At 41.6% G+C, this 20,143-nt stretch overlaps 1 protein-coding gene across 8 annotated transcripts in view; it reads right to left on the bottom strand.

The window, feature by feature from the left end:
• Positions 1-20,143, bottom strand: part of TANC2 (tetratricopeptide repeat, ankyrin repeat and coiled-coil containing 2) — a 288,365-nt gene that overhangs the window by 22,778 nt on the left and 245,444 nt on the right. For all 8 annotated transcript variants that reach the window (XM_016128285.2, XM_016128304.2, XM_016128256.2 and 5 more), the window contains 4 exons: positions 14,611-14,733; positions 13,821-14,057; positions 9,163-9,348; positions 4,095-4,188 (listed from right to left, as the gene is read on the bottom strand). In XM_016128285.2, the coding sequence (XP_015983771.2) occupies positions 4,095-4,188; positions 9,163-9,348; positions 13,821-14,057; positions 14,611-14,733 (640 nt within the window). The remainder of the gene's footprint in view (positions 1-4,094; positions 4,189-9,162; positions 9,349-13,820; positions 14,058-14,610; positions 14,734-20,143) is intronic.

Here is a 20,143-nt window from a genome sequence, read left to right as displayed (position 1 = left end):
GCAACGATGCTGAGAGAACACAGAACAGAACACATTTGAAAATGCACAACCAGTGCCCATCTTGAAAGCTAAAGTTATACTGTCCACTCTAACCTGGAATTATATTGCTCTGACTGGCCCGTTTCACTCCACTGGATAATAAACTTATGTGAGAGAGAATGTTCCATTTGGACTTTTTCTTTGTTATATCTTCTCTATTGCTTAGATCATGATGTAACTGGGCAGGAATCTCCGGCTGATAGCTGCACATGGTCATTAACACAGCTGGCCAATTTTGTCTCAGAACAACACAACTATGTAAAATGGGATCTGGGCTTTTCTAAATCCAAGAGCAAGGAGTTGCTTTGGCTGGATTTTACAGAAGTCTTATCAAAAACTGTTAAAACTTTTGGAAAAAAAAAAAAAAGATTAAAGTAAAGCCAGTTCTGTAAAACAACAAGCTGATTCTTAGAGCAAATAGCGATTTAGAGCCAAATCTCTTCCGGAGAGACCAGTAACAGAATTTATTCCCTTAGCCTGTCAGCATCTGATGAGATTATCTGACACAAATGGTCCTTTTTCAGAAGGAAACATCTAAGGAGTTTGAAGAGGCAGACAGGATGCAGGTTACAGCTGGAGAACTAGCCAAGGTCTGCTTGGATGGGATGCTGACACTTATTAGAATGCAGTGAAGCAAATGGTTCTTTTGTTTTTCTATTTTCGACCTTGAAAGAATACAGCAAATAGGTCATTTAAGACCAATAGGAAGGAGGTGGTTGGAGAGACATAAACTGATTACTGCTATCCAAAACAATATTAATTAAACATTTATTGAGCTATTTGTCAGACACTGTCTCTGCTCTCAAAGAACTCATGGTTAAAGCAAGGATAACAGACAAATAAACACATATATTATTCTACAGCGTGACATGCCCAATGGAGATAAGTCCATGGAGGCTGGTAGTATAGAGGTGGCAGAGAGGAAGAAGTGTCTGAGAATGTCTCCAGGAAGACATGACAAGCTGAGCTAGACGCTCTAGGAGAAACAGGACACTTATAGGTAAGCGAGGTCAAGGGAGAGTATGTATAAAGGGAAGGAGATGGGAAACAGCATACTTATTTCTTACTGGAGTTGCTGGAGAAGACAGGTAACAGATGAGGCCAGACATCACGACTGGACTTTTTATGCTACCTTAAACAACCTAATTACTACTACAGGTGGTCACTGAAGGGTGGTAGGCAGGAAAGTGACCCGAATAGACTGTGGCTCAGAAAGATCACTCTGGCTGAAGTCCAGGAGATGAATCACAAAAGGGTGAGGCTAGGCACAAAAAGATCCACTACGAGATAGCCAGGTAGCCGCAAAAATCTAGACCAGAGATAATGAGGGCGTGAACTGAGAGCATCTTGTTTCTTTTGTGAACTCTCGCTTCTTTGGGGCTACGGGATGGCTCAGGCCCTCCAGAGTTGCTAGAAGCTTTTAATGCTGGTCCCAGTCTGTGCCCATAAGACAGGAGAGGAGGGGATGGTGAATGATCTCGTCACCTTAATTGCTTCTGTGTTGTTCCATAAGAAGTCTGTGAAAACCCTATGGGATGCAATGGGGTCAGCCAGCCGGGGAAAGCTGGATGTAGGAAGATGCCATCTGAAAGGATAAAGAGGCTGCAAAGGGGGACAAAGACAACTAGGGTATTTTAATGATCTGCTTTTAGAAAATCGAATATGTAAAAACTACATCTCAGTTACTATTTCCCTATATGCTGAGACATGTTTCATCTATTCTAAGATGCACGTTTTCTTCTTCACATTTTACCATGTCTGAAATGAGAATGCGTCTTACAGCTGATGTGACAATAGAGAATTGTGTCAGTTTAACAGGCAGAGTTTTTTTTAAATTTTGTAGTGGCACATAATATAATGGTTATACAGTTTCTTACAGTTAGTAGTGTCAGATTCGATATAGTAAGTGATACGGATTATTGGAAACATAATCACTATGGTATTTTCCTTAGGTAAAATTATGCTGTTTAGGCTAGGGTTGCAGATATGAGATGCCAGCCAGCTGACTGCAGGTCATAGCCCTTCATTCTCCACATGACAGAAACATATGAGATTTTGCCATTGGAGGAAACATTACAGTTCAATGGGTGTTTATCAATTATAAATGATGTATATGCTACAGGTTAGAACGGAACGTGTGTACTTAGTGAATCCATCACTATGGACAGAAAAGCAACTTGGAGTCTATTCTATGCTCGTAGTGGGTTGTCGGGACATTTTTATATAGCAGTGACATTGTTTCCCAGAAATTTTTCTGAGGTCAAATAACTTTTTATAGATCTATAAATTATATTACAAATACACTTCATTCTATCTCGGATTTAAGTAGCACTTCATGTTTATAATGCTGAAATTATTTCATATAAATAGCAAGTTAAACATAACACAATTCTGATCATAAGCAAAATGACATGAAGCTTTGATTTTTTACAATCTTGAGATATGATACATATGTTAAGACAATGGAACAAGCTTTACTGCACAGTTTAAAGCATGGCAAGTTTTAAAAGTCCTGAGACCATAAAGTTTTATTCTAATAAGAAATTCATATCAATAAAAATGTCTTCTACTTAGCCCACACACTTCCTGAACAGTTCTAAGGAATTCAGTTTGGCACTAGAATGTCTGACATCTATCACTGTGTGAGGCTGTGATGTCTGTCCATCAGCACCGCTGGACCACGCCTTTTTTTTTTCCCTCCCCATGGTTACATGTGCATGGCCCAACGACAGGAGTCTACTGGGAGCTGTGGCAACGCTGTGCCGGGGAAGGCTTTGTTGATGGGAGAAGGAAACCAAGGTGTTGCTTCCGCAGTGCTAGGTTACAACACGCATCCTCCAGAGCTGCTGGTGCCTAGGCCGGGCTCTTTCCCTCCGTCTGCGCTCTGGCTCCCTCAGGGTGGGGTCCCAGAGACAGCAGCTGTTTCCAGCTGCACATTTTCCTTTAATCTGTCACAGGGTCTTAAGCTGCAGCTGCCTGGCATCTGCTCTCTTTGGCTCTTTCAGAGGGAGAGACTGTTTGAGAAGTAGATTCCTGGGCTTTAGGCCATTCTACAGGATGTTAAAGAAGCATGAAACCTATACAAGATTTTTGCCATGGGTGGAAACATCACAGTTCAACAGGGAATTATAAATTTTAAGTGAATCTGAGGTGTCTTTTATTTTGAATAACACTGTGACTCTAACCAGAACACATACCCTTCTTGTTTGGTCAAATATTCTCCCCAAACCGGCCAACTCATTATGGGTCTACTTCTCCTGGCAAAAATGGCACATACCTGTGGTGACACTACAGTTCGCATTGCTCTGGTTTCAAAAAAACACATACGAGGTTACTACGGTTTCTCCAGATGTTCCAGTTTAGACTTGGGGGAAAGACAACAATCGCTTCCTGCAAGGTCACAAGGAAGAGCGTGTGTGTGTGTGCTAAGTACCAGGGAACACAGAAAGCGCCACGCTGCAGACCCAGAGAGGCTGCACGGGGCCGGGCTTCACAGGGTGCTGCCTTCATCTGGCATCCAGGTCGCCACTTTACTCACAATGCGCCAGTTTAATTGTGTCAGATACCACTCTGCCATGAGAACACTTGGCTAGGCCAGAGATGGGGATAGAAATTTAACTTCCTTAACTTAACTTCCTTTAACTACAGGTGAAGAGAGTTATTTTGATGGGAGAAATAGATATTCCTAACTGTTAAGAGGATCGCATTTTTAAAAAAAAAAAGAGAGAGAGAAAGGCCACAACTATTTTCTGCTCTGGTTTGGCACATTGTAAGGAAACTTTCAGTCTTTTAAAAATATTTAGGAACAAGAGCAGGGGGAAAGTTTTGTTTGAAGGGAGACTCTGGTGTTAATGTACGGAGAGTCCAAAGGGAAAGAGGATTAAAAAAGGGAACTGCTTGCCTTTTTACTTTGGCTGAACTGGTCTCCGGTACCAAAGCCATCAGAGAGGCCCGAGGTATGCTAGAGAAAAAATCGGGGTGGGAGAGGGCAGAGAGCATCTCCACACAAACACAACGCACTCATGAGAGGACAGAGTGACGTCCGTGACAGGTACCTGTCTCTCCCCAGAGACTGTCAAAGCTGTTGATCTGTGCTCGCTCCACCTCCTCTTCATCTTTTTCTGGAAGATCAAGTAGGTAGGAGACAATCTGAAACAAGAAGTTGTGTCAGCTCAAACTTCGGGTGGAAAACTATGCTACTGGCACTAGCCTGTGAGGTGTGGAAGGTAACCGGGTGATCCCTCGCACACAAAACGAAGCCGGACTGCCCGTCCCGGCAAGGAAACCCAAAGCTGTCATGACGAGCATCTGTTCAGGTACACTGTACATGTTTCTCTTGGACATAATTCACTTATACAGCATGTGATTTAAAAAAAATTACATATTTATCATATTTAAGACGTAACCCCTCATCTTCCCCATAAGATACCAATAAACAAACAAACAAAAAAAACAATCAATAGACAAAAACCAGAAAATAAATAAGGAGGAGACTTAGGGTCTGCATTTCTTCAGAGCAGAGCGATGATCTTTTTCTCTCTCAGAAGTACCAGGACTGTTCCGAGGACAGTGAAGGGAGAACGGCTACCAGGAACAAAGGAAAGTGACAGCTCCGTCCCCAGGAATTTGACTATGGAGAGAGTTAAAAAAAATCTCCCATAGATAATAAAAATTCTAATTTTACTCAATATTCCCGCGGTGACCTATTGGTTCAGCTGACGGGATAGCTGTGTCACTGAATCATCTCACGCAGTGGTGAGTCAGCTTGACTGGTCCATAAAAGCTGATCATTAAATTTTCAGGAATTTGGCAAGCCAGTTGTTAAACAAAGATGTTTATTAAAAATTAAATTACAATTAAATTATACTTAAAACAAGGTCAGAAAGAAAATCTCATAACGTCCTAATTACTTAACTACATTTAACTATTATCTATGCTCTTGAAATTATTTATATTTATTGTGCCTGTATGATGGAAATATTACAGAATGGTGTAATACTGCGCATCTCTTTGCAACTTTGTGTTCAGAGGTGTCACACTGGTAGCTTGAAATCAGCCATGGGGGGAGTATTTACACCCTGAAAACCGGCAAACATTACAAATTCAGGATCTGCTGTAGTGCTAAAGCTGAAAGAGGTTCTAGTTTAATTATTATAATTTGCATAAGGATGAGAAGTAGTTTAACAGTAGATCACATACCAGATTAAATGACAATAAAATTATCAGGAAAAGAGTTAGTAAATGTGGTACGACTCCATTTATCAAATCATGGCTGAGTATCCATAGCAACCATAGGCTGGCTACGAATACAAATTTAACGAAAATCAACAGAATCATTCAATTAAGAGGACTGTACATTCCACTATTATTTGAAACTGTATGCTGCTACATGTTCTTGACATCAGTAAAATTTATTATAAACTTAAGTGGTCACGCATTGCTTAATGATGGGGATACGTTCTGAGAAATGTCATCAGGCTGGAGCTGTCATTAGGTGATTTTACCTCTGCGGGAGCATCACAGAGCATGCGCACACAAACCTGGGTGGTTAAGTCGCACACCTAGGCTATGTGGTACAGCCTATTGCTTTTAGGCTACAAACCTGCACAAAATGTAACTGTACTGAATGCTATAGGCAATTATAACACAATGTTAAGTATCTGTGTATCTAAATGTATCTAAACACAGAAAAAGTACAGTGAAAACAGTCTGGAAGATAAAAATCAATAGAACCGTGAATGGAACTTGCAGGACCGGAAGTCGCTCTGGGTGAGTGAGTGAGTGAGCCGTGAGTGAATGTGAGGGCCTAGGACATCACTGCACATCACTGCAGACTTCATAAATGCTGACTAAAGGCTAAATTAAAATTTTTTCAATAATATTAACTTCAGCTTACTGTAACTTTATTATTTTGTAAATTAAATTTTTTAATTTTGACCTCTGTAATATTTAGCTTAAAACACAAGCACATTGTACAGCTGTACAAAATAATTTCTTTCTTTATATCCTTATCCTATACATTTTTTCTACCTTTAAAATTAATTTATTTTTATTTTTTAAAACTTTTTGTTAAAAACTAAGACACACACACACACACACACACGCGCGCGCGCACGCACACGTTAGCCTAAGCCTACACGAGATCAGGATGGTCAACATCACTGTCTTCCACATTCTGTCCCAAGGGACGGTCTTCAGAGACAGTAACACCCACGGAGCTGTCACCTCCTGCGGCAACAATGCCTTCTTCTGGAATTGCCCCCGAAGGACCTGCATGCCACTCTTCTTGAGGAAGTGTCACTCTTTTCAGAAATATGTCCATGGGGGTTTGCTTTTTTTTTAAATCACAGATTTGCACATAAACAGATAATGTACCATGAACATTCCCCTCTTAATGAAAACGTTTTGGTGTTGCAGTCCATGTTTTCGAACTTATTAAGGAAGGAGCTTGCTGAGGTCTGCAAAAGCGTCTGCTGAACCCTTCACTGTGCATTTTCTTAAGTGTTCTTCTTTTTCTTCCGCAGTTTCCTTTCTCCACCTCGTCTTCAGCTATGCGTTCCTGTTCCAGTTCTAACGACTCCTCATCGGCCAATTACTTCCTCGGGAAGCACCTCTGGCAGATCCTCAGTGTCATCCTCAGCCTCACCCAGGTTAAAGCGTTTGCCACCTCAGCCACAGTGCTGCTGATTTCTGAAACCTCCTTCTTCTTGGTAAATCCCGTGAAGTCATGGATGAATCTCGCTTGTCTTCTTCCAGGTGCCATTCATATTCGCCTTGGTGACTGCACCCCAAGCCAAAGCAAAGTTCCTAATGCAGTCGTAGGTGTGGTAATGCTTCCAGAACTGCACTGGTGTCTTCCTCAGTTGCAGCAATAACTTGGGCAAAGGTCCTCCTCTGGCTGTGGGCCTTAAAAGCCACTATGACACTTAAATCCATTTGGTGGATCAGAGAGGTGGTATTTGGATGGAGAAACATCACTTTGATATCAGAATGAAGATCACCGATAAAAAAAGGGCGTCCAGGAGCACTACTGACAAAAAGCAAAATCTTGAAAGATACGGTATTCTCCAAACAGTACTTTTTCATTTTGCTGACAGAGCAACTCAGAAGGGCATCTTGGGAGAGGAGCTGGGTCATCCATGACTTTTTATTGCTCCTACAGTACACCTGCAGGGTGTGCTTACTGATATGCTTGAAGGGCCTGGCCTTCTCACTGTGCCTGACCACAAACGGTTTCAATTTGTAGCCTGCAACATTGTCCCTAAGCAAGACTGTTATCTGTCCTAAGAGCCTTGAAACCAGCACTGACTTGGCTGCCTTATGTTTGAAAGTCCTTAGGTATGAAATGGAAAGGCATCGTTTCCGGAATAGGGAGGTTGCATCCATAGTGAATATTTGCTCTGGCAAATAATTTTCCTCTATAATCAGCTTATCGAGTGTTTCTAAAAATTCCTCAGCTGCCTTCACATCGGCACTCACAGACTCACTACTCGCTTTCACATTATGTGATGAATAACAATTCTTGAATCATTTAAACTACCCAGAGCTAGCAGTAAAGTCAACATCATAGTTGGGTCTGGACTTTTCTTTCGACATCAAAAACAAGCCTTTTGCTTTGGCCATGATCGCGGTGGCTGTGAGGGATATGTGTCCATGTCTGGTCTTTAGTCCAGGCCATTAGAAACTTCTCCACGTCTGATGAAGGCCCTTCTTGAATTTTTTTTTTTTTAGTTCCATTGCTTTCGATGAAGCGGATCGTTTAACTTCACTCACTTTGTTCTTGTTCTTCTAGATTGCAGCTATCGTGAAATGGGACTCGCCTGACTGGCGAGCAGTAACCCTCACTGATTTTCTACCTTCGTAGTTCCTGATCACTCTTAATTTTGTTTCCAAGTCAATCACTTGATGTCACCTCTAACTAGCTACATTAGCAATGGATTTTGAATGCTTATGGCCACAACGAACAAAACACCGTGAGATTAAATCGGGTGTAAGAGAAAATGTGCTCGATCCATTGGTTGAATCACAGAAGTGGTAACACAGTAAACACGAGATGTGTGAGGCCACTGCTGGCATCAGCGTGCGCAACGTTTCACACCAAACTTTTATTTTATATGTAAAAAGAGTTTATTCTAAAATAATAGTAAAAAGTATATTTTTTATTAAAAAATAAAAGTATGCATTGTCAAGTATTATGTACTGTACATAACTGTATGTGCTGTTCTTTTATATGACTGGCAGGGTAGTAGATTTGTTTACACCAGCATCACCACAAACACGAATAATACATTGCACTGTGACTTTACAACGGCTGTGACATCACTGAGAGACAGGAATTTTTCGGCTCCATTACGATTGTATGGGACCGCCCTCATATATGCAGTCCACCACTGAACGATGTGTTGATACGAGGTGCATGATGGTATGTCCGTACCCTTCCTCCCAACCTTCCTCCCTCCTCCCTCCCTCCCTCTCTCCCGATCCACTGCACTGCCCTCCCCAAAGCTGGTTGTCAAACATTTCCTAGCACATTACCGATTCCTTGTATTTTGCCACTATATTACTAGCATTATTAGTAAGTTAGCAAAAAATACCGTTTGTATAGTGTTTAACAGTATACAAAGCACCTTTCATTAATAGTCTTATAAAAAAGAACTAATCAGACTCTCTTTACTGATGGGAAACTAAGGTTCTAAAGAGATAAGGTAAATTGCCTGAGGTCCAGAGCTAATGAGTAGCAAAGATGGGACTCAAGATGTTGTGGTGTTCCCATGACTCCCTGTCCACCCATGGGAACAGACGTCAAGAAATAATCCCTCTGAGCCTAGTGTCACTGTCTATTAAATAGGGTAGAAAGACAGAGAGGAATTGGGTTAGATGAGTCCCAAGGTCCTTTCCAACTCTCACATTCTGTGCCCATAATTCTAAGTATCATGACATTTGAGAATTAAGTGCTTCATGGAGTCTAATGTCCCTATTCCTCAGAGTCGTGACCAAAAAACTAATTCACATTAATTAGGCTGGCAATTTTGTAATAAAGCCACCCTTTTCTCCCAGTCTCTTAGGTCTTTCAACACATAGCTTGAAAAAAACAAAACAAAACCTCATCACGTGCTTTCTTACCTCGGTGTAACCCATGCTGGCTGCAGCAATGAGGGCCTGCTGGATGGCGTGGCTCTTCTTAAACACCCCTTGCTGCTGGCCAGCCATCGTCCAGTCACACTGAATCAAGAACTTGACAACCTCCAGATGACCTCGGAGTGCAGCATGGACCAAAGCACACTGCCCATTCTTATCCAAGTGATCCACCTAAGGGACAGAGAAGCCCGTGTGAACGAAGGCCTGTGGCTGTACTCCCAGCCCCGTCATATGAGGCCACTGCACATGTCTAGACTACCAAGGTCTGTCCTTCCTTCCCCACCTCCGGGACTAAACTCTGAGATGCTTCAGAGGACATGCTCCTGCTCAGGCTAGAGCTCCACTGGCTACAGGTCTGGCAGACGCCTCCCGGCGGAGAACCTCATTTCATAAGGTCAGACTTTTGTTTTCACATCAAAAGAAACCAAAAAGCAAAACTCCCAGCTCCAGCTTTATTTTCCTGAGGTACATTCTCCTTTGTTCTTAAATAGTTCTTTTCTGACCAAAATTTGAAAGACTTGTAGCTCTCTTGGTACAAAAAACTGTCTTTGAAATCATGAAAGGAAAGAAAAACATTTTGAAGCTCAAATTTTTTGGTCTTCCAAAGAAGCAAAATATCTCATATCATGAATCACACATTTGACCCCCAAGCTTTGGCGAAGGCTGCTTCTCTTTTCCAATGGGAGGGTGGAATCTCAAAGATCTGGCCAAAACGGCCAGAGGTGCTTGGAGCTTAATGCTAGACTGAGTTCCAATAGCAGTTTTTACAACTGCAGTGCTGGTTACAAGTTTAGGCTGAAAGAAGAGCCTGGTTACGCTCAATCTCGTGGCAGGTCCCTAGCCACGAGTCTCAACAGATGAGGAGCCTTTTCTGGCAGGTAGGAGGTACCTGCCAGTAGTAGACAGAGCACTTGAAACAGAAGTTCTCCATCTGATCTCCCTAGCTTCAGGTCCACTTGGCCACCTTAACACATGTGTACTGAATGCCTACTATGTGCAAGGTACCACAAAGGATAAAAAGGTGAATGAGATGGTAAAATATAGATTCTGTGCTCAAGGACTTTTGGACAAGGCAGGGGATGTGTGACGAGTATGACAAAAGCCTATCCAACAAAGGAGTATATAATAAATGCCATACGGAAAGTAACAGTGCAATACAATTTCAGAGAATTCTCAGCTGGAATCAGGAATGAATTCAGAGGGAAAGGTGTTATGTCTGAATGTTTGTGTGTCCCCCAAATTATATGTTGGAATTCTAAGCCCCAAGGTTATGTCATTAGGATGTAGGTATTGAGGGCAGAGCCCCCATGAATGAGATGAGTGTCTTTATATAGGACACAGAGAGCTTGCTTGTCCCCTTCCACCGTGTGAGGGCACAAGGAGGAGGCATCATCTGAGAACCAGGAAGCTTTCACCAGACACCGGATCTGCTGGCACCATGATCCTGGGACCTACCCTCCAGAACTGTGAGAAATAAATGTTGTTTATAAGCCACTCAGTCTACAGTATTTTGTTATAGCAGCCCCAATGGACTAAGAAAAGGTTTATCTCAATTTGCTGAGATAAGAAATGAGGAATTCTAGTTTTTGCAAGGGTAGGGTACATGAAGGGGAAGTTTAAACTACAAAGTTGAGGTGGTCTTTCGGGACCAGAGCATGGATATTTTGAATTCAGTCTAAGTGCTCTGAATTTTAATCATTATAATAGAGAATCACTGAGAATTTTCATGCTCAGAACTGTATTTTCAAAAACTAAGCGGATGAATAAAAGAAGCACTGGTTTCTCGAAGAAATGGTTGATTTCATGGCCAGGACAGTACTAGTAAAAGGTGAGTCTGGAACATCTCGTGGTGCCAGGAAGTATGGAGGTGCTCATAAAATAATGGGGTGGGGGGATTTGAAAGGACAAAGAAACCAACTTGAAGGAGCTGCCAATGGTCAAATCTGGGCAATTTGAGCAACAAAATAAATAATAATGGCAGTGGGTTACAAGTCACAGTATAAAATCAATATCCAGGAATCCATAGTATGATAAATCAATAACTGAATGAATACTTGGGGGAGAAGAAATAGCTCTGCTTTACAGTAGAATTCCAATTAATAAACGTTGACAGAATGAAAGAAACAGAAAATCGCCCTTAGGCAAACACCAGAGCAATAATTATTGCAGTAAGAATCACTGACGGATCCTAAAACTAGTGGACAAAAGGATGAGAAACAGGTATCTGCCTAGTCACGAAGGCATCTCCCTAAAAGGTAATTCTCAGTTAAAAAGGGAAAACAGTAACTTTCGATTTGAGAAACCCGGAAGACACTACCTTAACCAGTGACGGAAGTTAACACCCTCTCATACCGTCCGGAAGTGCTGTGCTGTGTTAGTGAGGGCACGGCATCCCTCCTGTGGTATTCTTTACGAAAACAGACAAACTCAATCTAACGATGAGAACATACCCGACAAACTGAAATTCAAGAACACTCTACAAAACAACTGGCTAGCATTCTTCGGTATTCTAATGCTGAAGTCATGGGTGAGGGGACAAAGGTGGAGAAGACCAGAGGACAAAACCTTAGTGAAGTTAAGAGAAGGAAGAGAGGCAAGAGGAAAACCAGGGGAATATTACAAGTTTTGAGAAGTGTAGTCAATACCGCCAAAACTATGGAGAGGTTTAGAGGGGTGAGAGATGAGAAAATTTTACTTTATTTGGTGACTGGCATTTGGTAGTGATTTCTGAGAGAGGAGCTTCATTTGAATGCCAAGAGGTTGGGTGTTTCTTTTTTAAAGGCTATTATTTACTAGGCACTCCATGAGATTAGAAATTTCATCTCTTTTTAAAAAGGCTTTAGGACGTAGTTCCCTACTGTAGCGGTTAGCACGTCTGCTTTACACGCAGAAGGTCCTAGGTTTGCTCCCAACTGGAGCCACGGTCCATGGTCTACAGCGATGCCACCCTGAACAAGCCCGATGTCTGATCTCGGAAGCTAAGCACGGTCAGGCTTGTTTAGTACTTGGATGTGAGGCCACCTAGGAAGACCAGGTGCTGCAGGCATTAACAATAATAATGAATAATAAAAAAATAAATAAAAAGACTTTATCATTTTCAATTCTCAAACTGACTACAAATCCTTTTGCTAGATGAAAAAAATGAGATTGAGACAGGTTAAATGATTTGTCCAAGCCCTCAGAGAAAGTAAGTGTGAATGTAGGCTTTGACCAAGTTATGTTTAATTCCAAAGTGGATAATTTTAAGTGGCTAAGAGTAGCAAGGAGGCAGAGGTAGCAAGTAGAGATGACTCCTAGGATGGGCTTGGTGGACATGGAAGGGAAGAGATGGGATGGCAGCTTCTGGTTAGTAAGAGGGTGGAAAATTTCTTTTTGGGATAATAGGAGACATTAGGTTTGTAAAAACTGGGGAACAAGGTAGTGTGAATTTAGAAAAAGAATGAAATAAAATGAGAGAATAAGAAACACTGAGATAAAAAATAGATAGGTGGAGGCAATTGCTTTGGAAAAAAAAGGTAAACTCTCTGTCCCCGAGGTGGAAGTGAAGGTGAGTGTGGGTAAGGATCAGAGTTCTGAGACAGGAATATTGAGGTGAACTCCATCTTGGTCATGTGGGGGGCAAAAGAAGTGTGACAGGGTCTTGAGAAGAATACAAATGATGTATATATACATCTGCTCTGCGGAAAACGAGAGATGAATAAAATGACAGCTGAGCAGCAGAAAAGGCCCAGCTGAGATTAGAATACGAATTTAGAGCAATAATAACGAGGCCCAGTTTTTCTGTTCCTAGAGATGTTCATTCCCATGAACAGGACGTCTTAGGTGGGCCATCCCCGGGTCACAGTGAACATCTAAGGCTCTGGGATTTCTCAGAGAGCCCCAGGTCCCAGTTCCCAAAGGAATCTGAGGTCCCACTCTCTTCCCTGGTAAGAACATTGGGCACCTCAGCATGAGGTCCTACATATTACCTACATTTCCCTGTAAAAACACCAAAATACTCAGTTTATTTTCAGGACTGAAACAAAATACCACGAGGCTACGATTTTCCCCAGAGGCCTCCATTTTTGAGACCAGCACTTTTCTTCCCACCAACATTTTGAAATTAAGTTCCTTTGGATCTGTTGAGATACTATAAGGCAAACGCATTTTTTTAAAGAAACATTTTCAGAGAATTAAAATATACTAACAGAAACACTTCTGAGTGCCTCAGTTTGAGAATAAGCAGAGAGAATCGTCTTCTCCCCCTGCCCCACGGGGGTGATCTCCAAGGACAGGATGAGGGAGTCTGGTCTCTGTTCTTATCTCCACGGCTGACTTGTCTTCCTTCCACATGAAAGGCTGAGAGTCTGCAGGCACCACCAGTTCAGACTTCCCACTGCAGCCTCCCTGCTCCTCCACTTCCCCTTCCTCACCCTGCGCTCAGGAGAGGATTTCTTGGTTGTTAGGTCAGGGCTGTTTGTGGCTGCTGATAATGTGTTCTCACAGGTTTTACGATGCAGAGAGCAACTTGTGTGCAAAAGCCCTCCCTTTGATCTGCTCCCTAATAGGGTTTGATATGCTCTACCTAGACCCACGAGATGACACGAGAGAAGGAAGACAGCAGCAGGAAGAAAGGAGGAGCAGCAGAGCCAGGTGGCCAGTACCTGGGCCCGTTTCTTGCACAGCAGCACCACGATGCTCAGGAAGCCCGCTGCGGCGGCATAGCCCAGGGGCGTCAGGCCGCTTTCGGAAGACGCGTCCACATTGGCCCCAAACTCCAGCAGCAGAGCCACCATTTCTGTGTAGCCAAGGTGAGACTGGACACACAGAATTGGAGCATTATTTAAAACCTCTGTCCGGTAATTAATGTTGGCACCTCCCAAAATCAGCAGTCGGCTGACCTAGAAATAAGTAGATAAATAAAGATAATATGGAGACAAATATCAGTCGCATCTTTTTAGTCATCATTTATCGAGTCATCTGGGACCCCAGGAGTTATTAAGTGCCTAGGAGCATTTCATAACTACTTTGTTTTCTAATCATCTTTTGTTCCTTTTTCCATACTTTGCCTTTGGAAAGGGATGTAAAATGTCTCCTTACATAAACCGCTCAGTAACCAGAGCGAACACCACTCATCCTGCAGCGCTGGACGGTCCCCACTAAGCGGCTGTTGGGCGGAAAAGCTCCAACCCAAATGAAGGCTCTTCGAGACCGACGGCTCCCTAGAAGGAGCAGGACCTGATCCTGTCAACCAGAGGCCGCTTACAGAAGGTCAAGAGGCCTGGTCTTCAATTCACGGAATAAAAATGTAACAGTTTAAAATACATCAAATTATCAATAAAAGGCTAATTGGAGACAGTCTAAGGCAAGTCAAAGACAGATTAAATAGCCACTTAAATGTCCTATTTTATTTTTTTTCAGTTAATTCTTTAACTGTAATTTATGTGCATTTACCTTTATATTTGGAGTGTAGAGATTTCGTAGAGATGCCAACGCCATGGAAAGGCCTTCTGTGCTATAGGAGATCCAGAGACCTTGGAGGATGGAGGAGGAGACGCCAACTTTTTTACTCAAACCCTGAAAAAGAAATATATAGACGATTAAATTCTTAGCCCAGCTATAAAGTACCATCAGAAGTAAGTTACTGCCCTCTAGGTTTGTGACACTAACAAATGAGAGTAGAATCTTGCTCTAAAAACATTTGTGCCCAGCAAAGCCAATCCCCTGATGGGGACAAAGACTGCTTCTGTAGGAACAAGCTAAGTTAAACTATCTCTACCTTAGCAGTCTCTGGCAACAAATCTACTCAATATCTCTCTTTTCTGCTATGTTTCAATGTAATTTTTTCCTCATACTTTTCTTTTAGCTCTCTTGAATCAATCTCTTAAATTGAAGTTAGTAAATGACATACTGTGACAGAGATAATGCGATGTGATCATGGATCTCCATCTCACTTCCTGCCTGGGCATTTGGGAAAACTGTATTTCCCAGCCTCCCTTACAGTAATGAAGGCCATGTGATTGAATGCTGGTTAATTAAATATGGGCAGAATATGTCGCGTCCGGGCTTGGCCCCAAACCTCCTACGTATTTCTCCACACTTCTGCGGTTCTTTTTGATTGTAGGCCAGAGGATCCAACTGAGGTTTCTGAGTCCCTAGGAGATTTCACTACTACATGAAAGCTGCTGCTCAGTGATCTGTACTGGATTACAATATAGTGAGAAACAAACCTTTGTTAAGTCATCACTATTTTGTATGTTTGTTATAGCAGCTTGCACTCCTCACCTTGACTAATGCATCCTGCATTGATCATGTTAGGAAAATGACAACATAGGTTGACTGCCATCAGCAACAAGTTTTCTCTGGTATCACTGGCTTAGGACCTATGACATGAACTAATGTTTGCTCCTTTCACTTGGACTTCTCTAAAAGGAAGCTAGAATAATTTGTTTTTTTAAAATTTTCTGTTGTTACAGCAAGACTAGCAATCTTATTGTTCCGCCAATATCTGGGTCAAGTGAGTTACGGTAGGCAATCTCGAGGGCAGGAAGATATTAACAGTGAAGTCTGAGACATGATAAGCAGGTCTGGGGAGGGCTTCTTTTTGAAAACTTAAGCTACCTCTGCTTGCTTTTTCCTTGAAACAGAGGTTGTTCTTGCCTAGACTATTATATTCAAATCAGCCATGTAGCTTCTCTGAAAGATACAGCAACTCACTTCTCTGCTCAGGGCCTACGAGTCTGGATTTGGTTTCCTTGAATGTAAACTGCCTTTTTCTTCCTGTGTAATACCCAGGACAGTTTCAGGCATTTAGAGTACCAAAGAAATTTTAAATGAGAAAGCCTAAGATGTATAGGGAAAAGCTGGATGTTCCCAGAATGCCAAGCTATAATTTTTGCTAAAGGGAACTTGGGTGAACTTCCACTTCTGGTAAGGGTGCATAAAGGTAATTTGGACAAACATTCCTGCTAAAGACAACTAGGAAAAGTTGTACAAAATTAAAAAAAAAATCCGCCTTGATGACATGGAGGGCCAGCAAGTTGGAGAAGAATAACTGGGCCAAGATCCAGGATACAATGAAGCCCAGGAGAGCAGGTTAGAACTGCCTGTCCACCCGCTGTGTTGCCAATTCTGCAGTTACCTAGGAGTATTTTTGATAGTTTTGGAATTTGGATACTGTATTTGGATACTATAATGGCGGATACATCACATTATGCATTTAGCAAAATCCATAGGATTGTACAACACAACGGTGAATTCTAATGTAAACTATGGACCTCAGTTAATAATATATCAATATAGGTTCGCCAACTATAACAGATGCACCAGACATTAATAATAGAGGAAAATCTGGTGAGGGGAGTGAGTATATGAGAATGATCTGTATTTTCTGTTCAATCTTCTGTAAATCTAAAATTGCTCTAAGAAATAAAACCAATTAATTAAAAAAAAAAACTCCAGGACAATGAATAATGAATGACCTCTATAAGTAAGGCTCAGAAGTAAAGTGCTTCCTTTAGGTGAAAAGGTGAAAGTTCTTTAACAAGGAAAAAACAACCGTATGCTGAGGTTGCTAAGAACTATGATAAGGATGAATCTTCTACCTGTGAAATTGTGAAGGAAGAAGAAAATCGTGCTAGCTTTGCTTTTGTACCTCCAACTGCAAAAGTGATGGCCACGGCGTGTGATGAGTGCTCAGTTAGGATGGAAAAGGCATTATGTTTGTGAGTAGAAAGCACTGAGTCTGCGTGAAGACTTCGGCAAGGGATCCCCTGAAATGAGTGACGCCAAGCCATCTACTGCAAGTAAGGAATGGTCGCACAGATTCAGGAAGAGGTTTGGACTAAAATCTATGAAAGTTACTGGGGAGGCTACATCTGCTGATGAAGAAGCTGCTGCCATATCTGCAGGTGAGTCGAAGGGCTCGGCACTATCTGTGGTTTCGGGCATCCACTAGGGGTCTTGGATCGTACCCCCCGTGGATGAGGCAGGACTGCTATATGACCAAAGGTGAACACCACTGATTGAGATCTATAGACAGATCTCCAATATCCACAGAAATATATAAAGAGTATGATACTATTTATGCCAAGTTAAAAAAAAAAAGGAAAAATTTTGTATATTTTTTATGAATATATACCTATATTGGAAAAGTACAAATTATAGATGAGGAGAACACATGCTAACTCAAGGGCAGAAATTATCTCTGAGAAGGGGGAAAAATGGGGTAAGAGGGAGATACAAAGGGGGTTTCTATATTTGTTACATGTTTGCTTCCTAAAAATAAAGATTTGAGTCCATGACTTTTGGTTGATGTCAAAGGATTTTTACCCTTCAGATGCCTATTTACAGCACTTTGCCCCACCCTGGCCAATAGTTTTGTTTTGTTATGAAATGTTATATGGGTGACCAATCAAAGGAACACTTTAGAGGGCAGTATTTAGGGAGCTAATGGTAAGAGTACTCTGAAATCCTTCCAGTGACGAGACCCAACCCAGGCAAACACCCTGCATTACAAACTAGATTGAAATATCTCTGGCCACAATTCACAAACGTCCTGCTTTCTTTTCACAGATTAAAAAAAAATCTGAAGGGCAATTTGAAGTTACAAAAGATTTATAAGTGCTCAACATCATTAGTCATTAGGGAAATATGAATTCAAATCACAATGAGACACTATTTCATACCCACTAAAATGGCTAAAATAAGACAATGTCTAAGAAGTATTGGCAAGGGTTTGAAAAAACTGGAACCCTCATACATGGCCGGCGGCATGGTGCAGCCACTCTGGCAAACAGATTGGCAGGTCCTCAAAGTGTTAAACATAGTTGCTATATGTCTAGCAATTCTACTCCTAGCTATCTAACCAAGAGAACTGAGACATGTCCACATAAAAACCTTACTCGCTAAATGTAAATGCCACTGAGTTGTGCATTTGATTTTATTAAAAAAAAAAAAAAAAAATTAAAAACGGAAAAATCTTTATGCTAATGTTCGTAGCAGCATTATTCACAATAGCCCAGACACAAAAACAACCCAAATGCCCGACTAGTGAATGGATAAACAAAATGTGGCATATCTACAAAGTGGAATATTATTTGGCAGTAAGAAGGAATCCAGTTCTGACCCAGGCTACAGGATAATGAACCCTTAAAACATTATGCTAAGTGAAAGAAGCCAGACACGGAAGATCACATATTGTATAATTCCATTTCTATGAAATGTCCAGAAAAATCAAATCTGTAGAGACAGAAAGTAGATCAGTGGTTTCCAGAAGCTGGGGGAAGCATGGGAGTGACTTCAAATGGGCACAAGGTTTATTTTTCGGGCAATATAAATATACCAATAGTGGTGATAGTTACACAACTCTGCAAATATACTACAAGTCATTGACTTGTGTACTTAAAATGGGTGAATTTTATGGTATATAAATTATGCCTCAATAAAGCTTTAAAAACAAAAAGAATGAAAAGGGCTCTGTAGCCAACCTGAAACCCAGTGGTACAGACCCTTAATGTCATATTTTTAAGGTGATTAATGGCATTGTGTGCAGCTTTTCAAAAACAAAGATAAAACAAGGGAAATTTAAAATTAATTGGAAAGAAATGGAAATTGGACTACGTGTCACCTCTGATGAGGAGCTCAAAGTGGTACTGATTATAAGAATAGAGCCTGTGTTTGCCTTTTCATGACCTTCAGCTGATGGGGACTGAGAATTCTAGCACTCTGCTAGAAGCTAAAGCCTATCAACGGGGAGCACTCCGCATTTAAATAACCCGGAAAGTGTGGCATCAGGAAAACCATGGTCCAAGCGGACATTCTTCAGCTCACAGTCATGTCATCACCATATGCTGTACACCCGAGTATTTACATTCTGAGTCGCACAGGGAGCCACTCTTATCTCAGGCAACCATGTTGTCTGGAGCAACATAAAACTGTGTCAATGACAGGAGTGTATGGTTTAAATAGAGGTCTCCATGTATTGGATAAAGTCACACTGGGTCAAACAAAACTTCATATCATTTATCTGTTAATGTGGTGATTATTTTATGCTGCAGAAAAGACAGGCACAGACTTCTTTGCATCTGATCCTAGGCAGATGGTGATGCTAACCGTAAGTGTTTAAAGTGGCGATGCTCAAAAGTTAAATTACTTTCCTACCTAACTGAAGGCCAATGATCTCAGAATTTGCAGAAGTAGCCGAAACCCTTTGGTCCACTTGAAACTGGAATGAAACACCTTGCCTCTTATGTTAGTCTCACTCTACTCCCACTGAGTCAGGTCACGGGGTAAGGTCATTCTTTTGGTACAGTGATTTGTTAGGAAAGACAATTATAAGTCAAATAAAGAACCTGTCGCTGTGGGTTTTGCTTCTGTCTGTCTGATGAACAGGCTTCTCTGGCTGTGTGCTTATATACTGGGAAGGATTTGCTAGGCTCTTGGAGTTACCCTGAATGCCATCTTTTTCTCTCAAGAGAACTGTTTTATCTTTAACACTATCTTCCGGGGGAAGTCCGAACCAGAGAACTATTTAAGATACCTGTATTTCTCAAACCTGAGGCAGAAAAATCAGTCTGGAGACACTGCAGGGATTAGAAGGAGCAGACTTCTAGCAAACTCTGGACTAGAAAAATCAGAAAAATGTATTTCTTCTTCGACCTTTGTGCTTTATCTCACCCTGCTTTCAACGCGATAAATTTCTTGAGATTAGGGGCTGTATCTTTTTTGTTTCTGTATCCCTCTTACCTAGGACAATGCCTCAGTAAGCACTGAATAAACAAACAAATGCATAGGCGAGCAAACTGAACCGATGTGCCCTCTTCTGGGTCCTCCGTTCCAGCCTGGTGGATGTCGAGAGATGGGGCCTGATGCTATAGAGTTCTTAAAAGTTTCGAAACTACTAGGAGAAAAACTGGGATTAGAATGTGAAGAGAGAATGGGCGAAGTAGCTCGAAAGAAGGCTATCGTTGGTTCTAAATAGTTTGAA

The sequence above is a fragment of the Rousettus aegyptiacus genome, unplaced genomic scaffold, assembly GCF_014176215.1.
Source record: "Rousettus aegyptiacus isolate mRouAeg1 unplaced genomic scaffold, mRouAeg1.p scaffold_m13_p_6, whole genome shotgun sequence".
In the NCBI taxonomy this organism is placed as follows: Eukaryota; Metazoa; Chordata; class Mammalia; order Chiroptera; family Pteropodidae; genus Rousettus; species Rousettus aegyptiacus.
This window is presented reverse-complemented; position numbering and strand designations above follow the sequence as displayed.